Source organism: Typopeltis vanoorti, chromosome 26 (assembly GCF_054136105.1).
Source record: "Typopeltis vanoorti isolate ZY-2024b chromosome 26, IOZ_Tvanoo_1.0, whole genome shotgun sequence".
NCBI lineage: Eukaryota > Metazoa > Arthropoda > Arachnida > Uropygi > Thelyphonidae > Typopeltis > Typopeltis vanoorti.
Window position 1 is genome coordinate 12,765,425 of NC_143574.1, and position 23,427 is coordinate 12,788,851.

The window sequence follows — 23,427 nt, forward strand, 5'->3', positions numbered from 1 at the left end:
AATTAAAAATTTAATCTTGCTTATCATTAGATAAATCATGCGCAGTCTGCATATTGTTGTGCAAACTCTGTGTGTTATTGCTGGTATAAGTGAGGTCATGATTGTTACATACACTAATTAATGACTTCCAGATGTCATAAAGTATAAATCCTTGATTTCTATTTAGCGTGCCATGGGAGTGAATGACCTTGGAAGACTCTTTGAACAATCTGATGAAAGTATTCTCTTCTAAGTAAGGTATGGAGGAAGCTTGCTAATTTGTTGTGTCTCAGAGTACATGTGATGTTCTGCAAGGATGTGTTCTATGGATCTGCTTTTTTCTTCTCTCCTTTTTCTCAACATTGTCTACATGTTCTTTTTTACAGATTTTGAAGCTTCTCCCAGTTTGACCCATGTACACCTTTCCCCAAGAACAGGAAATCTAGTGTACCCCAGGTTGTTTGTATAACGGATTATTTTTAGGGGGATGTAGGAAACTTTGTAAGGTGTTAACTGATCTGAAGGCCATTTTGACATTGACAGATTTTAATAATTGATCTATTTTTCTTGATGTGTTACCAACATATGGAAGGAGATCATGTCTTTGTAATTAATTTCCAGGTTAACTCAGGATGTTAGTAGCTGCTTCTTTGAGTAGGAATTTTGGGAGAACTGATGAAATAGGATTTGAAGTTCTTCTCTTTTAATTTCATCATTCTTGAGTATATTGAAGTATATTTGTCCTATTTTAAGTACATCATTCCGAAGTATATTTTTTAAAGCACTGATAATACCTAATTTTTGTTGAAAGTGCTGAAAAGATATCCTTTCCTTACAAGAAAGGATGTCTTTCCTTGAATATCTATAAAGGATATCTTTCCACTGGTTTATTTATGAATCTGAAAGCTGGGTTAAAAACAAAACACTTGATCAATGATTGGAAACTACAGATAAGAGAGTTCCGAGAATGATTAGGGAAGTGGACAGCTAGCATCAGTGGCAGTATCACATTAAAAATGAGGTTATTAGGAAAGAATTTTACATTGTTAGCATTCAGGAATGTGTTAGCAGAGCAAATCTCAAGGTTATGGTCATTTAAACATAATGGGAGAGGGAAGGTTAGCAAAACAAGTATCCTTTGTTAGGATGGCAAGAAAAAGATCTAGGTGGATTGATATAATTAATTTAGAGGAAAATTGCTGATAGTAAGTAATGATGTAACTTTTTCATGTATTACTAGAATATCTTGTATGCCCCCCCCCCCCCCCCCCCGAGAATACATGTCAAGAATTTATTCGATGATGATAATGGAAAAAGCTTAAACACCTACCCATATGGGTTTGTTTTCTGTAAACCTCTATTGTTAATTCTTCAGTTTTATTTTATTTTATTTTTTACAAGGATATCTAGGAATGGTAATTTACCATCCTTTTTTTTATTTTTAATGTGAATTTGATTTTTGGATGGCAATTATTCAAGAAAATTATACAAAATCTTTAAGCTTTTCTAGATGCACTTCCTTATAATACAAGTATCATCAACATATCTCCACCAGACATTTAGCTTTAGGATTGTCTGCTAAGTAGCTTGCTTCTTCCTCAAACTTTTCGATATAGAAGTTGGTGATGCAGGTAATGTAAATTTTTGGTAGCAAAATCTCCCTTTCCAAGTAAAGAATGAAGATTGAAGAGCAATGATGGAAGATATGTGTAATGACAAGAGGAAATAGGTCTCAAGGATATCTATTTATCTTTGGATCAATAGATATCCTTGAGAGATGTTTGTAAACAATGAAACTATGTCTAAACTAGCTGATATATTGCTTAGATATCTTATCATACTTGTTGCATCATCCATTGCAGTAGTGGTGTTTACTTTTCATATAATATAATGCTGTGTTTTTTGTATATAGTTTTTTTGCATACTTGAGGATGCCTGACTCATTGATGAAATTGGTTCATTCCTGTAATTTATAACTTTTGCTTTCTGATTTAAAAAAAAAAGTAATATCAAACATGCGAGTTTTCAACCAGAATACCAGAATATATGAGTACTTGCTTAGCAGTAAACCAATGAATGCTATATAATGAAGTTATATATAATTACTGAAGTTATAATTAATATTACGGTGACAAATGTGAACCACATTTCCTGGTGAGAGGGCTCCTCCAAAGAAAATTTGAAGGAGCCCTCTCACCAGGAAAATTTCAATTTGGAACCTCCTCCATTTAGGTATGAGGTTGAAAGAGCAGTTAAACAGCTTAATAGCAATAAGACCCTAGGTGCAAATGGAATCCCAGCAAAGTTAATCAAGGCTGCAGCAGCTGTAGGGATAAGAGTATTTCATAGATTGATCACAAGGATCTGGGAGACAGGATCATGGCCTAGAGACTGAAGAAGTTGGTTTTCATACCACTGCATAAGAAGAGAGATATGAAGAATTGCAAGAACTATAGAACTGTTAGTTTAATATCTCATGCAAGCAAGATTTTATTAAAGATCATTTTAATAGGATTGAGGCAGAGATGCATGAGAAACAAACAAGTTTTGGGAAATGTAAGGGTACCAGAAATCAGATCCTTTGCTTTAGACAGATCATAGAAAAGTATAAAGAATTTAGACTCCCTATGGTAATGTTTCATAGACTACTCTGAAGCTTTTGACTGTGTTTAGCATGTGAAACTGTGGGAAATAATGGGTTTTCCTAATTACACATTATCAGGCTGATAGCTAACTTCTACAGGGAACAAGAAGCCATGGTGAGATCAGGTGTTGGATTAATTGATTGGCTTCAAGTTGGAAAGGGAGTTAGGCAAGAATGTCTACTTTCTCCTCATTTGTTTAGTATCTATGCTAGGACATCATGCATGAAGTATTGGATGAGCTGAAGACAGGAATTAGGATTGGCTGTAGATTGATCAGTAATCTGAGGTATGCTGATGATACTCCTCTGTAATGACAAGGAAGAACTTGGATAAAATTCTTGACAAATTTAACAAGATGCTTCATCTTAGTCCTAGAGATAAAGATTATCAGGGGCGGCTCGTGCATAGGCACTGCAGAACTGCAGCACCCCAAATTTTTCTCTCTATATAAATATATTTATTAATTTATTTATATTTGCTTGTAATATTTAATTTTATCATCGAAAATCCTATACAATTCTCTTATTTTGTATAAAATATAATAAAAATCCATCTTGTAGCACTTAGGAGGGCAAAGGACGCTAGCAGCACCGTGTTTACCACAGTGTCATATTGCTACTCATGCAAGCATATGCATGTCATAGTAAGATGTGAACTATTAGTGTAATGCGGCACTGTCCGTTGCACAGTTCCAGTGTTGTTTATATGCAGTTTGCGCCAGTAGTAGAGTGTTCGTAGTGCTTATCATGTTTACTCTCTCTCTTTAAGTATTTGGACATTACAATTAAAGACATAACATTTGTTATAGTTTTTATTTTAGAACATTATCAGGGTTATTGACAATTATGACCTCAGAATTTTTAAGTAATTTTGAATTATACTAAACTGTATAATTTTATCTATAATAAACAATATTTTTTCACGAAACAAAACAAGAAGAATATATTTTATTTTTAAGTAATTTTGAATTATACCAAACTGTATAATTTTATCGGTAACTAGGGGGAGATGCCCCCCCCCGACGACTGCACCGCCCAACCCCATCCCCAAGTTACGGACTGGTAGGTCGGTTCTCCTTGAATTCTGAAGACTCAAAAGGGGAGGTTCCTTCCCCCTGGCGCATACATCCCCCCCCCCCCCCGAGTTCCAGACTGGTAGGCTGGTTCTCCTTGAATTCTGAAGACTCGAAACGGGGTTCCTCTCCCCCCCCCCCTCCTCCGAGTTCAGGACTGGTAGGCCAGTTCCCTTTGAATTCAGAAGACTTGAAGGGGTGTTGTCCCCCCCCCCCCCCCCCCCAGCATACAACGCCCAACCTCCTGAGTTCCGGACTGGTTGGCCTGTTCTTGAATTCTGATGACTCGACACAGGGTAGCCCTGAGTTTCAAAACGTTTCAAATAACTTGACAAAAAACGTGACACAAAAATGTTACAAAAAAGCCTTATCATTTTATATTATAGAGTAGATAAACAATATTTTTTCATGTTTATTTTATTTTTTTAATTTTTACCATAATTTTGATATTTTATGAAACACACACACTGTACAGTGTGTATGTATATTTCGAAAGTTTCAGCACCCCCCCCCCCCCCCACGATTTCAAGCCACAAGCCGCCACTGAAGATTATTGTTCTCAAAGGAAATATAGACGGGGAAGCTCCTGAGAAACAAGTGTACCTTAATGGAGAAAGAGTTGAGGAAATCAACAAGTTCCGGTACCTGGGATCCATTATTGATGTGAAGAATTGCTGTTCAGAAGATGGCAGAAGAAGATTAGGAATGGCTAAAACAACAGTCAGAGACGTATCTAAAATTGGGAAGGATTGATCATTCCTTGGGAACAATTTCTGGATGCAGCTCTTTTTCCAACAGCTAGTATGGATGTAAGACTTGGAACCTAAAGAAGTCTGATAGGAAAAGGATAGCTGCTTTTTAGATGTGGTGTTACAGAAGGCTGCTGAGGATATCATATACTGAAAGACTGACAAATGAATGGGTTCTAGAAAAGATCAGTAGGACTTTTCCTTAAGGATATTGACAGAAGAAAGTTGAAATACTTGGGACATACTGAAAAAATGGAAGGAGGACTTCTCAGAACAGTTATAGAAGGTAAAGTTCTTTGATAAAGAGAAAGGGGTAGACCATCATTGAGATGGATGCATGGTGTGTCTGAAGTGATTGATCTTCAGAGAGCTGAAACCTCCAGACAGGACCACATGGCAAGGACTGGTGTGGCACATCACCGTGGATCTGAGTGACCATTGAATGGGTGGAAGGTGAACTAACAGATGCTAGAGTCTTTTGCAGATCTATTTAAAAGACTTCAGAAATTTCAAGCACAAAATTCGTAAATTAGATTCTTTAATGGACAGGAATATGAAAATTGCTCAAGAATTAGAACAGGCATTTGCATTGCACTGTGCTGTACAACGAAATGAAGCCAAAAAAAAAAAAAAAAAAGAAAGAAAGAAGTAGTAGCCTGTAACACTGTTTTTTCATATAAAAAATTAATGTTTTTTCTTTATGTTGACTAATAAGATTGTCATGTTTGCATATTCATGTACGTAGGATAAAATTTTTTTTTTTTTTTTTTTAGTTTTGATTTAAATGATAAATCATTTTATCGATATTTCTTATTTTTGTTTTATTAGCATTTACAAGAAGGAAAATATCCCTTAAAAAATGTGGAAGAAATGAGCCATTGAACATTGACAGTTAGGTGTATATTTTCTTTTTAAAAAAAAAAAAGTTTTTCTGAGAAGGGAGTAATCAGGGAGGGGACATCAATTGTTCACGCATTTTTGCTATTCTCTGTAAGTCTTGGAACACATTCCTGCGAATATTTAGGGAACTTTGTATTAATGGCAAACTACCAAAAATGTTAATTATCTAATTTTCTCTCCATTATCCTCTGTATTTAGCTGTTAGTATTTTGAGTTTCAGTTTGGTAGATGTGTTTTACTGCTTTGATGAAAAACAAAATATGAGTCTGTAGAATATTTAATTTTAAGAATGATTGCTTCTCCCCCCCCCAAAAAAATATCAAATCTTATAATGCACTGCCAGCCTGGTTGGCTGAGTGGTAGTACATCCACTCTTCAGCCAGCAGGCTCATCTCATTTTCCTTTCCCTCTTTTACCTTGCGGTGTTGAGGGTTTATTAATCATCAGACCTCAAACTGGTCACAGGATAAGGTGGTCAGCCCTATGCCCTGGTGTATCCTATGTCTGTAGTGTTGAGTTCTCAAGGCCGGTTTGCCTGCTTTGTGGGATGAAAAACTCCAGAATAAACTGGGGGAAAAAACCCTACTGTCCACGCCCAAGACTGGCTAACTTGGCTATGGCCGAGGAAGATCCTTCAGCTCCTCACGTTACCGACGGGAATCGAACCTGGGATACTCCTTCCCCAGGCATATGGTTGCAAAGCGCACAGCCACTAGGTTAACCGTGCAGACAACCTGCAGGCTGAAGGTTCAAATCCCAATGTAGAGGAGGGTTTCTGGACTGTGTAAAGAAAATACAAAAAAAATATATATATATATATATATATATATAAAATCAATAAAAATAGAAAACAAAAATCCTTATCCTGCCCAGAGTATGAATGTACTATAGGTTACAAATAAACCTTTCGTGAGCAGAAGCCAATAAAAAAATAAATAAATAAAAATAAAACAGTGTACAGTAATCTCCTATTCATTTTCATTGGAAATATCATTATGCAGGTTGGTTAATTGAGAGTGCAAATAACAATGTATAGTTAACTTAGGGTGGGTTTGGTTATTTGAAGTTGCATAATATCGAGAGAACAGTGTACTTCAGTGAGCAATTTGCCTATGCAACAAGATTTAAAGTATATACAAATTTATGTAGTCAGGAGAACAAGGAATAAAAACAATTTGAAATTTTTGAATTTTATTAGATTAAAATGTTCAGATTTCTATATATGTTTCACATTTCTTGGAAAATCACTATAATCATTAAACATGGCACTAAGTATTTATAAGCGACATTGTGAATCTGTCATTTATTTATGCTTGCATTAGGCCTACACTGTACTGAATGTGTTTTCAAAACAGAGCTGTCAGAATAGAACAGGCAAACCAACCAGATAAGTGTCTTATCTGGTTGGTTTGCCTGTCTTGTGGGGAGTTTCTAATAGGAGAAACTCGATTGAAAAACATCAGACAGTATTCAGACCCATCTTTTCAGCCAGAAGGGTTGTTGATACTGACTTGTCTGTGAACTTAACATTGTGATAAAATAAATAAAAAATGATAGTGATCATTGAACTTAGTCATTCATAAAAATTTTTTAAAATTCATTTGATTTAATTTAGAACTCATTTTCTAATTTAAAGTTGAAATGTTTCATTATAGTTTTATAGTGTCTGACGATTTTAGAGCATAAATAAATTTGCAATTTAATTACTTAATTTAGTTTCAAGAAGAATAATAGTATAGCACGAAAAGTTTACATTATTAAATTAACTTCCTACGGACAATTTTCCTCGAAATTAGACTTATCTATCAGGATTCCAATATTTTTAGAATTTATTTATCTGTCTTCTAAAGCACTTCTAAATTCATCAGTCCATCTAGATATTGGTCCTCCTCTAATTTTTTGTGTGCGCGCGTGCACACGCGCTCTCATGCACCATTCTAATCAAAACACTTGTTTTACTAAATTTCATCTTATTATCTTCATTTTTAATGTGAGTTTGCCATTTGTTCACTACTCTAATTTTTCTCATAATTTTCAGATCCATAAATTAGAATTGGTTGGAAATTGTCTTGTATACAGCAGGTTTAGTGTTTTGACTAATTTCTCCCTTCTTTCATATACATTTATTCATTTGACTCCCCATTTTTATTCTGTTGTCTGTTTCCATATTTAATTTGCCATTTTGCTAAAAATCATACCTAACTAGCTAAAATATTTTAGTTGTTCTTCATTCAGCACGACGCTGATGTTTTTGTGTTCCTGCTATTTTCATAGGTATTGTCTTTTCATTGCTGACTTTCATGCCAAATTTATGCCAGCAATTACTCAGCTTAGCTCAGGAATCTTACTAGATTTATTTCTGAGTGTAACATCATTTTCTTGAAGCAAATAGTCGAGATTAACATCTGCATGATATCAGAACTTATTTTAGTAGTATTACACCACCAAAATAAATTACAAAAAAGATGTTTATTAACTGATTTAAATTCTTTGGATTTCAAACCAGCATCTTCAGAGCAAACAACGTGTTACAGCTCACTTACTTATTGTTATGTGTAAACTCAAACAAACATGTAAACAATTCAAATCATAATGGACAAAAGTTCTTTAGTCCTAAATTAGTGCCCTCTAATGTGGTAAAAAAGAAGAAATATTACAGTTGTGTAAGAGTTAATTTCAGGATAACATTCTCCCATATTTTTGGTAATTTAATGTAGCCGTATTTGTTAAGGATAGGAGAATGATTCATAGCTATTGATGATTCTAAAAATAGTCTTTCTGACCAGTAAAACTTCTCTATAGTACATTGGCTTTCTTCCATCTAATTCTATGTGAAGGGGGTGTCCAAAGCATGGTCTGCCAGTCCAGTCTTGTCATAATAATGGTAGCACATGTATTTCTTATGTTCTCCAAGAAGGATGTTAACAGATCTTCCTGTCTGTCCATAGTAGGCTAAATCTCAGGGAACTTCATACACTCCAGAATATGCTGTTAAGTTCTGAATGAGAACATTTATAAGACAATATTATCTCATTCAGAATTTAACAAGATCTCCCATTCCTAAAGCCAATTTTGTTATTCCGAATTAATGTGAATTATTCCTTACTGTTGTGTGTCACAAAATTGTAAAATAAGTGTAAGTATTTCTAGTTATAAATTGTGCTATTCTTGCAAATTCCTGGTAATACGTATACACACCCTGTAAACTATATACGGAGACCTTGGAACTTAATCCTATTATTGCCTAGGGCGGGATATGTAAGCTTGTAAGTTAGTCATACATGTAACAATCTAAATTTTTACCAGAGTCCTATTTGGCGCTGATAACCGAACGATGCTTATGGAGACGTACGGCAGTGCAAAATTTTGGCGCCAGAGGTTAGGGAGACATGCGCTGTTGAAGAAGAAAGGAACCAATGGGAAATTAGAGCACGAGATACAAAACGGAATTGCAGAGCCGACATTGCTCTCTTCTCTCTTGTTCTGTGACTCGTGATTCGTGCCCCAGATCATCAAGGATTCCGTAGTCATGGAAGCACAGCAGAAGCTTCGGAGGTATCCAGCATCATGGTCATTAATTTTGCCAGATATATCTGTTCCAGAGCCAGTCAGACAAGATGTGGCAATACAAGGCCATGCTGTACTACAATGACTAGAAAACTTAGTAATCCTTCCATTATGCTGTAGAAGACAAGCCTTCTTATGCAGACAGAGCTGACTGAAATATTTCCAGGTAGAAGTCCTAGGAAGAAAGATAGGTGCCATCCAAAGCATGTAACGTCGAGAAAAGTGTCTATTGTTCCAGTAAGATTTCCAATTCTCTATCTTATGAGCATGTGAAAGGGGACATGTATTATACGTGAGAATATTCTTAAATGAACTTGTAGTGATTCAGAAATTGTTCCTAAGGAACGTGTTCAATTTAGATTAGGATGTTTGTTCCAAGAGAATGTGTGTAGTATTGAATTTTGTTCATAGAGGACATGTAAGAATATAACAATAGTTCCTGGAGACCATATGTATAAGAATTAACAATTGTTCCTCAGTAGACGTAAAAGATATTGATAATAGTTCACAGAGAACGTGTGCAGTATTGAATTCGTTCATAGTGGACATGTAAGAATATAACTATAGTTCCAAGAGAATGGTTTTAGTAGATTTAACAATGGTTCCTCAGTAGACGTAAAATATATTGATAATAGTTCATAAAGAGCGTGTGTATAAGAATTAACATTTGTTCCTCAGTAGACGTAAAAGATATTAATGATAGTTCACAGAGAACGTGTATGTAGGAGTTAATGTTAGTGCCTGAGGAATATGTTCTGATTTAGATGATTTATGTAGAGTTATGTGTCAAGATTTGAGGAACCTTAGGAACTCTAAATGTTAGATTGTATAATGTGCTGCATATTGAATTGATAGTTAAGTAAGGCAACAGCTATTTAATATAGGGTTCCAATTTTTATTGCCAATGATTATTCATTAATAGAAAAGTCGTGAGCAGAGCATGATCTTATGTTTTTTTAGATACTTAAAAATGTGTTTGATAATTTAAGTAGCTATGTATCCATTGAAATCAATTGAGAAATCTTAATTCATGTTTTATTCAAGTTTGTAATTTCTTGTCTTAGTATACGTAAAATATATTGATAATATATTTTAATTTTTAAATTTTTAAATAATTTCTAACTAAGACATTTAATTAATAAATGTCTTAGTTAGATTGTAATTACGTGCTTGCCTGTTTTGTTCTCATTTTTCCACTTGCTAAAATAGAATCTAAGCGGGAAACCGAAAACTTATATAGAAGTATTGGATAGAGGGCCACAATTGCTGTATGTTTAGAAGTTGAGATAAATTATTGATTTAGAAAACCTGTATTAGGTAAAAAGTGACATTATAGTTGTTATTTCCTGATTGTTATGCCCCTTATGTTATGCGTGCAACTATCTAAATGCAGAGTGGCGCAGCGTGAACAAATAAATTTCTCTGCATTGAAAAGGAATTAATAAGTGAGAATTAGAGAAGTTAACCCTTTTCATAGATTACTTCTTTACCATCCTCGTATAAGTTAAATGTTGGCTGTTAAGGTAAGTTTGTAACTTACCTTAACAGCCAACACCCCAAAATTCACTCCACAGTAGAAAAATAATCTTTGCCTTTTCTTGACACATTAGTCACTCATCTTTTGGATGGTTTGCTATTTTTTTTTTTTTTTTTTTGATTTATAGAAAAAAAAGCCAATACACACAGGAAGATATCTACATAAACAATCACATCATTATCTAGCCCAACAGTATGGAATTCTGAAAACACTTATACACGGAGCTAAGGCTATTTGTTCTAATGATGCAGCTCTTTCCACAGAACCCAACTATCTTTGCCAATGGCAACAGATTCTACAGAATAGATAAATAATACATGACCCTCCAACTCCCCCCCCCCCCCAAAAAAAAAAAAACATGAACAAAACACCATTATACCTATTTCATATATATCCAGGATACAAAGTACTATTCAAACATAACCTTTACACCACATTCAAACGAAATCTAAAATTAGCTACTTTGATCTGCCCTCCTAAGGACAAACTCCATCCTCTTGCATATCCTGTGCTATACAGACGTTGTTACAGGTCAGAAAGACTATTTTTAGAGTCATCAGTGGCTATGAAGCATTGTCCTATCCTTAACAAGTGTGGCTGCATTAATTTGCCAAAAATTTGGGAGACTTGTCCTAAGATCAACTCTTACACACTGTAATATTTTTTCTTTTTTACCACATTAGAGAACATCAATTTAGGAATAAAGATCTTATGTCCATTACAATTTGAATTATTTCTCTTACTCATTGTCGTGTGAAACTGTAACATGTTGTTTGCTCTGAAGATGCTGGTTTGAAATCCAGCAAAATATAAGCTAGTTAATAAATATCTTTTTTATATTTTCATTTGTTTGGTGTTGTAATATTGTTAAAATAAGTTATGAATAATGTCCAACACCTAAGCTTGTCGATTAGATGAGTGATATCAAAATTAATGTCACATTCCTTCATAATGTGATCCATATAGCTGATGAATAACTGCAGGGACAGTATGCACTATTTTTTCACACCTGATTTTTCAAATCATCTTTCTGTTAATTTTTTATTTCTGACTGCTGGCTTATAATTTAAATATAGACTGTGTACTGCTCTGCATAATGTCGTATTTATATATAGCTCTAATGTTTTGAACAGTTTTTTTTTCTTGTACCTTGTCATATGCTTTTTCTTGATCTACAAAACTTAAATGTGCATATTCCTGTTATATCTTCTTGGTATCTCACCTGTTCACCTTAAAGGAAAACTCTGATCCTGATAACCCTTCTTTGGCCTGAACATAGCTTGTTCTTATCCAAGTTTCATGCACAATTTTTTTTTAGCATGTTCTCATAAATATGAGAAATGTACCTGCATAATAAAGCTTACTTACCTGGAATACTCAGTATCAAAATTCCTCTGTAATCCTCAATATTTGAGCATTTCTGTATAGATGTCATCCACTCAAGCTGCATTTCCACTAAATGTAACAATAAGTGACAGAACAGTTGTTTCATTTAGTAGTATTTCATACTAATTATTTCAGATGTCTAGAATATCCTTATCTTCAGGTTTTGTCACTTTTTTATTTTGTATTTTGTGTATATTTTTTTTATCTGATTCCTTTTGCAGTACTATATCCTCTTTCTTAGCTTTTCAACAGCTTCTACAACATTTTGCCACCTTGATATTTATTTTTAGCATTTTACCATTATTTTTAGCTTTTCCCTTTTCTAGAAATTTCCTCCTAAAAATGTTGGTATGCCTAGTATTCTATTTTCAAGGACCAACTTTTTTCTTTGTCACTTGTGTTCTCTGATGACAAATTCCTCTACTTCTTCATTAGCAGAACCTTCTTTTGGGCCATAGGCATAAATACATCTCATTGTTGAATTCTCCATTTTGATGTTTGCCCATGTCTTACCATGTTGCTTACCATTCAAGAATATTATCTTTCAGTATTGAAACTATACTATTCCTTCCTTTCCTTGATCATTATTGCTTTGAATATAGCATTTTGGATTTGTTATTTAGCAGCATCTAACCTGTTTTTGTCTTCTTTGTTTCCATAACACTATTTATATTAACCTGGTACTTCTTGACCACAGTGAACCGATTCACTGTCTGGTTCCCTGATGAAAACAGCAAATTCTCTTTTTAGCTGGGCAGTACCTCAGCCAGCATGACATTTCATCTTTATTGTGTGCCATCATTATCTCTTTCTGTTAGGGTTACACGGTGATTAGCATTCATATTTATAAATTTAGGGACACACAAACACATGTGTTGAACAGATTATTTTATTAATTGCTAATAAAATAAAACTTGACTTCTCAGTTATACAGAAAAAGTAAACGAATTGTGCAGAACATTTGAATTAAATTCATATTTATTGATTTAGGGACACACGTGCTGAACAGATCATTTTATTAATTACTAATAAAATAAAACTTGACTTCTCGACCCCTGTATCGAGGTCATCATCGGAAGGATACAAGTGTATAAGGAACCAAGCTACATGCTCTAGCTCTGTATGAGCTAGAGCATGTTGCTTACCATTCAATATGTGTATACTCATACAGTGCTAGAGCATGTTGCTTACCATTCAATATGTGTATACTCATACAGTGCTAGAGCATGTAGCTTGGTTCCTTATACACTTGTATCCTTCCGATGATGACCTCGATACAGGGGTCGAAATGTAAAGTTTTATTTTATTAGTAAGTAATAAAATAATCTGTTCAACACATGTGTTTGTGTATCCCCAAATTTATAAATATGAATTATTATCTCTTGATTTAAATCAATATAGAATACAGTTTGATCAGCTAAGCCCCAAATTGCCACTCCCTCTTTGTTTGTTTGTTTGTTCAGTATCCTGGCAGATACCTAATAATGGAGTGCTGGGAAGGCAGATTGGACATTAAGTCATAAGCCCTATTGTTAGTACTTATGGCATCTGTAATTTGCCTTATTATTGATTAGGCCACCAATTTTGCTGTATTAAAGGTATTATTATGAATTTGTTCTCTGATGTTATAAATAGGATATGGCATTGATGTAGTTTTTTTTTCCCACTAGAATAACGGTTAATCAAATCATTGTCACTTCGGCATACTGTTTGAACTGTAATATAGCTTGTCTTTGTATATGTACATGCATATACTCAGTGCCGGATTTACATATAAGCTAAAAAAGCTAGGGCTTTTTTAGCTTATATGTAAATTTCAGCTTAGGGCCTCGCAATCTGCCAGGGGCTCAATAAAAAAAACAAAAAGACCAGCTGATGTAATTTAAAACAGTAGGGGGGGGGGCTCTGGGTTTTATATAGCTTAGGGCCTCAGCAAGTCTAAATCTGGCCCTGCGTATACTCCAGATGATAACCTTAATATGAATGTTGAAATGTCAGAAAATTAAAGTAATTATCCTAACACAGTTGTAGTCTCCATAATTTACTGAAATGAAATAAGAGCTATTGGTTCTTTGCATTCATTAAATAACTACGTAGTTAAGTGATTCATTGTCAGTAAGTTTCTTTTCTAACTCATTCATGCTACTAATGTACTTTAGTTTTTGCAGTCTGTCATGGGATTAATATTAGGAAAAAAAAAAGTAAATTCCTTTATTTAATTAATTTAAATAATCCAGAACCATTTCAAGTAACTTAATAATTTTGGTACCTCCCTTTCATTTAAAAGTTATTACTGCATTTAATAATAGCCAGGCCATATGTTAGTTTTTGTGAACTTAATGTGGATTAAAATTTTTTCTTATAGCTATATGCCATGGCTGCAGCTCACAAATAATTCCCTTTGGTATAGCAAAGGTAGCACAATTCTGTGTTATGCAAGATATCCTAATGGCAGAATCAGCAAATTCCCTGTTATGCATTTGAAAGGCCACATTGATGATGTATGTCGCTTTGTTTGCAAAAATGGGATAATAGTTAGTGGAGGAAGGTAAATATTCTGCAATGTTTGACTCCTGTATTTTATTTCTAAAGACATTTGAAGAATATTTTAAATATAGGAATAACACATTTGCTCTGGGCAGTGTCTGCACATGTGTAAACCACTGGCAGGAACTAGCTTTATCTTATGTATGCTGCTTCTGTATTGAGCGGTCATGTTTTCACAAAGCTTGTACAGCATGTTAGTTGCAACTTTTTTGATTTTATTTGTGAAATTAGCATTTGTGAAGTGGCTGGATAATATTCAATATCTCAAATGTAATTCAAACTGATTTTAAGTTATATATATATTCACATATTGATCTTTTTGCTTTAACATAAATTGTGTGCTTTCTGTATCCAGTGACTGCATTGTAAACAGCTGTTATATGTATTTTCTGGAACTGAAAATTTGAAAGAAGATATTAGGACAAATGTGTTCTGTTAGCTAAACATAGCACTACAGGAAATCTTTTTGCTTGCTTGCATGCAGTAATCTGTGGAAGGGGAGTGTTTTTCCATTACAAGTGTCTTTCCAGTTGTCTCTAATTCCACTAACTGTTGCTAGATATTGTACAGAGACTATAAATGTTTCTATATTGTATTTAGTGATAAACAGAGCTACTCGTTTTTCTTGCTTCTGTAGTATAGTGTCTGTTGAGGTCGGAATGTTTTTCACAGTATAGGATCATTTTTATTCCAGTCTTCAGAAACAACAGATAATAAAATTTATCTATTCCTGAATAAAAATGAATATTTCTGGTATTATAAGCATTGGTTGATCTACAACAAACTACCAGCATATGTTAGATATCTATTATTGATAGTTTTATCAAATAAGAAGAGCTGCTGACAAAAAAGTGTAATGAATGTAGGATTCATAAAAGTGTGGATAATCCCAATAATGATCGGATGCTATGTATCCTATGTAAAATGTGTACTGATCCTCAGTAAACAAAAGAAACTTCTTAGAAAACGAAGCAAAATATAAATAAAACAGAGAAATAAATTACAAGCAGAACAAATTTACAGGATGATTTGATGCTCCATCGACATACATGTATTTGTAGGGCTGACCACCTTATCCGTTTGAGGTCCGATGATTAATAAACCCTCGACACCGCAAGGTAAAAGAGGGAAAAGGAAGATGAGATGAGATTAAAGATACCAAGAAATTATATTATATACTTGGTTTAATCCTTTATCCAAGTGTAAGCAAAGAAGTTTGCATCTGAACTATTTTCAGAACTGGGGCAGCTTGTATAAAGAAGTTAATGACCTCACATCACTTGCCTTAGTATCCCATAATGCAAAACACATCTCCTTGCCGACATGTATAATGCTATGCATTATAGGAAGGATCATCACTACCCAGGATTAAGCACTGTAAAAGACATTTGCTTGGCATCTGCAAACTGCAAACACGTGACTTGTTACATGGCACAATGCATCTTGCCCATGGGGATGTTTGTTGACTTTTTTTCAAGCAGTGGAGATAATGTGCACCCTTGTTGTACACCTGATTTTAATCAGTATCGATATTAATGTAAAATCATTGATATAATTTACACCATACAACTGTAGTGTTTTGTAGAGCTTTCCTCTTAGCACCTTGTCACGTGCCTTTTCCAGATGAACAAAACTTATATAAATACCAATTTATTATCCTTGTAATATTCCCAAGATTTCTCAACTATTTGTCTTAAAGTGAAAATCTGATACTGACAACCTCTATTTCGCCCAAATCTAGCTTGTTCTTCACCAAACTTTCCTTCCCAATTTTTCTTAGCCATTTCTTAAGTATACTTGCATAAATCTTACCAGGAACACTCAGCAGGGAAATATCTCTGTAATTCTCACATTCAGTTTTATTTCCCTTTTTTATAGATGAGAACTATGAGAGCTCTGCTCCAATCATCTAGAATTCGACCCTGTGACCAGGCCTTCTAAATTATGCAATGCAGCCACTGTAAAACTTTTATACCTCCATATTTGAGCATTTCTGGTCGAATTCCATCTACTCCAGCTACCTTTCCACATTTCAGGTTTTTTATGATATTTTTTCTACTCTTCCCGATTGTATTCCTGTTTGGAGTTTTCTACCACTGTACTGACACTGCTTGTTTTATTTAGTAGGCTTTCAAAGTAATTACCCCAGACATCTAGAATATCTCTATCTTCAGTAGTTTTCATGTCACCTTTATCATCTCTGATTCCTTTTACAATATTTTTTCCTCCACTTCTAAGCCTTTTCAATAGCTCCAAAATATTTTGCCACCTTCCTGATACTTATTTACTATGTTCTTACCCATGACTTTTGTTTAGCTAATTTTACACAGTGCTTTGCTTTTTTACATTTTTCTCTCTATTCTCTAAGAGCATAGGATTTTCTATGAAAAAACCATTTCTTTCTGTACTTACAGCTTAAATGAATGAATTCACTGAGTTGCATTAACAAGTTATTCATGAATTTAAAATTGGATTTAAGAAATACAAAAGGAGGGAACTTTACTTTATGCCCAGATAGGAGTGCTTTTTGATTGCTAGGTAAAGTTCCTGTTTACAACCTGCATCCATTTATCTTCTACCTTTTTTCATGTCTACATGATTTAATTGCAGCATAACCTGAAAATGACTTATTTGCTTTTCCTTGATTTCCTAAATTCAATGTCAGTAATTTCAGTAAAACATTTAATGAATTTCTTCTGCCTTTTGGATAATTAAATTATTAGTAGGATGCAATTAGCATCCTATTAATAATTTTAGTAGGATGCTAATTGAACTGGTGAAATGCTGTCAGAGATCTTGTATCTAAGATTTTTTTTTTTTTTAATCCATTTCTTATTATTTTTACTTTTATATTTGTAACTCTAGTTAGATATAAAGATCACATATGCTTAGATTTCTGTTATTAGGAAAATAATTTTTATGTTTATGATTAAATGCAGAGAAATAAAAGATTCAAGAAAAAAAAGTGAAAAGTTCAAATGATTGTTGTGAAGCTTAAAGTTATACAAAAAAAGTAAACGAATTGTGCAGAACATTTGAATTAAATTCATATTTATAGATTTAGGGACACACGTGTTGAACAGATTATTTTATTAATTACTAATAAAATAAAACTTGACTTCTCGACCCCTGTATCGAGGTCATCATTGGAAGGATACAAGTGTATAAGGAAGCAAACTGTATGCTCTAGCCCTGTATACCGGTAAACTAAATCTACGTAGTTAATTAATCCTTTTCCCTAGCCTGACTTCTACTGATAAAAAAAAATATAAATAAAAAATAAATAAATAAAAAAATTAAAATAGATAAAATTAAATAAATAAAATAAAATAAAATAAAAAAAAATCTTCTAAAGATCCTCTTCCACACCTAGCCCACCCAGGGGTATACAAAATACAATGTACATGTAACATACCATTCATAGGAGAAACAGAGCGAACTATCCCAATCAGACAAGACGAACACAAATGACACATTAAATACCTCCATTTTGGGAAAACCAGCCTTTCTGACCATGCACTCCAAACATACCACAGAATTGATTGGAAAAATACCGTACCAAAACCTGGTTTGAGAGAAAATTTAAAGAGTCATGTGAAATGCTCAAACACAACCCAAATCTCAACAAAAATGATGGCCTAACCATTTCAAGAATGTGGAGGACCCATCTACAACCTGTATAACAACCTAAACTTGCCATAGAAAAATCTCACTATAAGAAGACAACCTGGTGAAGTGTTTGTAACATTCAACAGCAACTGAAAGAAATCATATTATAACAATCAGAACTGTACAAATCCAGAAGAATATTAATACATGAGGGCTTTAGCAGTTTATTGTAGTTGTATTTATTTTTTTATTTAATTTTTTTTTAACTTTATTTTTTTAAATTTTGTTTTATTTATTTATTTATTTTATTTTATTTTTATCACTAGAGGTCAGGCTAGGGAAAAGGATTAATTAATTACGTAGATTTTAGAGGATTTGAAATTGGAAGTGATCACTGTTTAGTCTTGAGCAGGATAAAATTGAATTTCGTATTGAAAAGAATAACATGTAAGAAAGTTTTAAAGCGAATAAAAGTTGAGCAGCTCTCAGATGTGAACTGTAGACTAAAATATACAAAGATTATTGAAGAAAAAATGAAAGAGTTTTTGAGAACAGAAACCAAACCTTGGAGATTCAGTGGCAAGCCTTGAAGAAAACTCTGATTGATTCAGCCAGAGAGGCATGTGGTGAGGTTGTCTGCAAGGATAGAAAAATCCGAACTCCATGATGGACACAGGAAGTTAAAGAGGCAGTGAAGGAAAAGAAGAAAGCATATCAAAAGTTCCTTGCAAATAAGTCAGCTTGTGCTCTTAGAGAATACAGAGACAAATATAAGAAAGCTAAACACTGTGTAAAACTAGCTAAACAAAAGTCATGGGAGGACTTTGGCAAGAACATAGAAAATAAATATCAAGAAGGTGGTAAGATATTCTGGAGGTTGTTGAAGAAGTTTAGAAATAGAGGAAGGAGTGCTGTAAAAGGAGTTAGAGATGATAAAGGTTACATGAAAACAGGAGAAAAATATATCCTTGAAGTATGGAGTAATTACTTCGAAAAATTGCTAAACGAAACAAGCAGTCATAGCACAGTGGTAAAAAACACTCAACAAGCATACAGTCAGGTATACATATCCATACTTGAAGTAGAAAAAGCCATCAAAAGCTTGAAATGTGGAAAGGCAGCAGGAGTAGATGATATTCGACCAGAAATGCTGAAATACGGTGGTATAAGAGTCTTACAGTGGCTGCACTGCATAGTTCAGAAAGCCTGGACAGAGGGACGAATTCCCAATGATTGGAGAAGAGCTCTAATAGTACTCATATATAAAAAGAGAAATAAAACTGAATGTGAGAATTACAGAGGTATTTCCCTACTGGGTGTTCCTGGCAAGATCTATGCCAGGAACACTTGAGAAACGGTTGAGAAGAATTGTGGAAGAAAAGCTTGGTGAAGAACAAGCTGGATTCAGGCCAAATAGAGGCTTTCAGGATCAGATCTTCACTTTACGACAAATCATTGAAAAATCATGGGAATATAACAAAGATCTGTATTTAAGTTTTGTCGATCTGGAAAAGGCATATGAGAAGGTGCCAAGAGAGAAGCTATTCAATACGCTACAGTTATATAGTGTCAATGGGATATTATATCAAGCAATACTTAGTTTGTATTTGAGTTGTAAGTTGACAGTTAGAATTGAAGGAAGTACAGGAAGATGGTTTAATGTTAAATCTGGTGTGTGACAAGGATGTACATTATCCCCTCTGTTATTCATTATCTATATGGATCACATTATGAAGGAAAGTGGTATTAAACATGATATCAAAATTGGAGATGTTAATGTCAGCTCTTTGCTTTATGTAGACGATGTTATACTTCTAAATAAATCTGCTACAAGTTTGCAAGAGTCCCAGACTAAATTAAATAACTGTTGTAATAGATATGGTATGAAGGTCAGCATTAAAAAGACAAAGACAATGAAAATAGTTAGAATTGTTGAAAATGTCAATTGTGTTGTGAACAGGGAACCTGTGGAACAAGTGAAACATTTCAGCTACTTAGGCACGATTTTTAGTGAAGATGGTAAATTAAATATGGAAATAGACAACAGAATCAACAAAGCTGATATGGTAGGAAGTCAATTGAATAAATTCATATGGAATAAGAGAGAAATTAGTCGGAACACTGAATTAGCTGTATAAAGGCAGTGTTCAAACCAGTTTTAACTTATCGATCTGAGAGCTGGGTCAGAAGTAAAACACTTGACCAAAGACTAGAGACCGCAGATATGAGAGTCCTGAGAAAGATTAGAGGCGTGAACAGATGGCATCAATGGCAATATCATATTAAAAACGAGGATATTAGGAAAGAACTTGACATTGTCGGCATCCAGGAATGCATTAGCAGAGCTAATCTCAGGTGATATGGTCACTTAAACAGAATGGGCGAGGAAAGATTTGCAAACAAGTGTTCTCTGCCAGGTTGGCAGGAAAACAACCCAGAGGAAGACCAAAATATAGGTGGATTGATACGGTAGAAGTGCCTTAGACGAAAGAAATATAAGATCTGATAATGATAATATTGGAGTCTTGACAAGTGACAGACTGATTTGGAGGAAAATTGTAGATAGGAAGTTAGTAATGATGTAAATTTTTCATGTAGTACTATCATATCCTGTACACCCTGATAGTACAGGATATAGTACTATCATATCCTGTACATCAAATTCCTGACATGTACCCTTGAGGGTACATGTCATGAATTTGATGATTTAGTTTACCGGTATACAGGACTAGAGCATGTAGCTTTGGTTCCTTATACACTTTTATCCTTCCGATGATGACCTCAATACAAGGGTTGAAATGTCAAGTTTTATTTTATTAGTAATTAATAAAATAATCTGTTTAACACGTGTGTTTTTGTGTCCCTAAATCTATAAATATGAATCCTGATCACCGTGTAACCTTAAAAGAAAGAATTTGAATTAAATGCAATCAGACCCGGCTGGTTGCGTGTGCGATGTGTGCAATATACACAGCCGCTGCAGAAGAAAAGGCACCTAAAAGATGTCAAAAAATATTAGATAAGAGTTTAAACAAACAACGAATGGTACAGAATGGTACGTATAATTATGAATGTACGTCGTCTTCCGTTCGGGCCCCTTCAAATCTTCCCGGAAACGAACAAATAAATTCTGAAATTGTATCCTGGACTCAATTATATCACTGTAATTTTTGATTAAAATTTACGAAAATATACCTAAAATAGTTCTTTATTTTTTGATGTATCATAAATCAACTTATGATTAATTGTTGAGTTCCGTGTAAAAAAAATTTGTATAAGCAGGACTAATCCCTAGGTAAAATTATACTGTAAAGCGGTTTTCGTTTGTTTTTCATTTCCTGTTTGTTTTATTCACACTTTATTCAAAAAAAACTTTTTTGGAAAGGTGCTGAACATTAATCGCACACTCAAGAAAAATACTAGACACTGGCGCTGAATGCAGTATTAGACTAAATAAGACAGTTGAGATACAAAGAAAAATAGAAATGAATTTGCTGAGGTTGTAAGTAATAAGATTTATGTTCATGAAGTGAAGTTAATATTTTGGGGGTGTGGGGGTGTTCTTTTTTTCTTTCTTTTTTTTAAATTTCAAGTGTAGTGTTTTGTTATTTTGAGTTTTGATGATTCTTTATAAAGTTAAGAGGAATACAGGTAACCCTGTTTAATGTGAAAATTTCACTATAATAGGGCCTTTACAGTGTTCCTACAATACTACAGACACTTTCCTCTAATCACAATTTAGTAGATTTCCTCACTGATTCAGAACTTTCCATCGATTAGAGTTCAGTCTGTTGTCTGCCAGCTAGTTTGTGACAGATCTGTCTTCAAGTTGCACCATTGATTGCAAATTACATCAATCATGTGGTGGAAGGAAAAGTAAGCAAGCAAGAATTTTACATCCATGGTTTTCGAGCACTCCAGTTTTTAGTAAGTAAGGCAGTGGATGCCAACTTGGTGATACCACTGCCTCAAGGTATCATCTTGCTGCTTTGCTTACATTGGATCATACATAGTTTTCTTAACTTTCTCTAACTTACTAAATATGGAAAGCTTGACTCCTGTTGAGTCACACCATTATAAAGATGTGAACAGATTTAGGTGCTTCAGGTTCATTGAATTTTGCAAAAATTTAGAACTTAAAGCTGAAAAATATTGATGTATCTTACTTAAATATAAAGAGCCAATAGGCTTCATTTCGGTGATATAAATATTATTTAAATTAAGGGGATATTAAATCCCACATTGTTTTAAAACCGAATAAGAAACTCAAAGATTCGGCATGAAACTCTCAAATCAGAGAGTTTCATGCCGAATATAGTATACTATAAAAGTATCGGCGATTACTAGCGTGAGCTAATGCAAGTAGTCCTAGTACGTAGTACAATACTGGGCAACTCGCAGCAAAGGTGGTAAAGTTCTGATCGCTATTCTTGGTATTTTCCATAATGTAAAAACACATTTCCTAAGAAATGTATGCTGCTATTACATTATGGTGGGAGGTCACTACCCAGACCAGTTTCAGCCTTTTTTGAGGCTTCATCAGTGAGTAGCTAGACCAAATTAATTAATACCAAAGGGTATAGTGAAAAGAACTTATATACTCTGCTATACGAGTTGTCAAACAGGTGCACCCATTAAGTTACTTAAATATAAAGAGCCAATAGGCTTCATTTCGGTGATATAAACATTATTTAAATTAAGGGGATATTAAATCCCACATTGTTTTAAAACTGAATAAGAAACTCAAAGATTCGAAAAGATTTTCCAAAACTCAAAGATTTTTAAAACAATGTGGGATTTAATATCCCCTTAATTTAAATAATGTTTATATCACCGAAATGAAGCCTATTGGCTCTTTATATTTAAGTAACTTAATGGGTGCACCTGTTTGACAACTCGTATAGCAGAGTATATAAGTTCTTTTCACTATACCCTTTGGTATTAATTAATTTGGTCTAGCTACTCACTGATGAAGCCTCAAAAAAAGGCTGAAACTGGTCTGGGTAGTGACCTCCCACCATAATGTAATAGCAGCATACATTTCTTAGGAAATGTGTTTTTACATTATGGAAAATACCAAGAATAGCGATCAGAACTTTACCACCTTTGCTGCGAGTTGCCCAGTATTGTACTACGTACTAGGACTGCTTGCATTAGCTCATACTAGTAATCGCCGATACTTTTATAGTATACTATATTCGGCATGAAACTCTCTGATTCCAATCTTTGAGTTTCTTATTCGCTTTTAAAACAATGTGGGATTTAATATCCCCTTAATTTAAATAACTGATCTAGCTTGACTATCAGTTTCATAGTTTTTAGATTCCTGAGTGTTATTTCATGCTAACATTGAAATGCAGAAACCTACCTGATATGTAACTTCATATCCCAGAAAATAAAATAATTTTCCAATAAATTAGAAACCAAAGTGAATAT

General features: G+C 33.9%; 1 protein-coding gene across 2 annotated transcripts in view; it reads left to right on the forward strand.

Annotated features, from left to right (window-relative positions):
- The window catches only part of LOC150092336 (F-box/WD repeat-containing protein 4-like), a 122,439-nt gene that overhangs the window by 24,964 nt on the left and 74,048 nt on the right, over window positions 1–23,427 (forward strand). The window contains exon 3 of one of the 2 annotated variants that reach the window (XM_090415058.1): window positions 14,201–14,383. The exons of the other annotated variant lie outside the window; for it this stretch is intronic. Coding sequence (XP_090271184.1) covers window positions 14,201–14,383 — 183 coding nt within the window. The remainder of the gene's footprint in view (window positions 1–14,200; window positions 14,384–23,427) is intronic. 2 annotated transcript variants of the gene reach the window in all.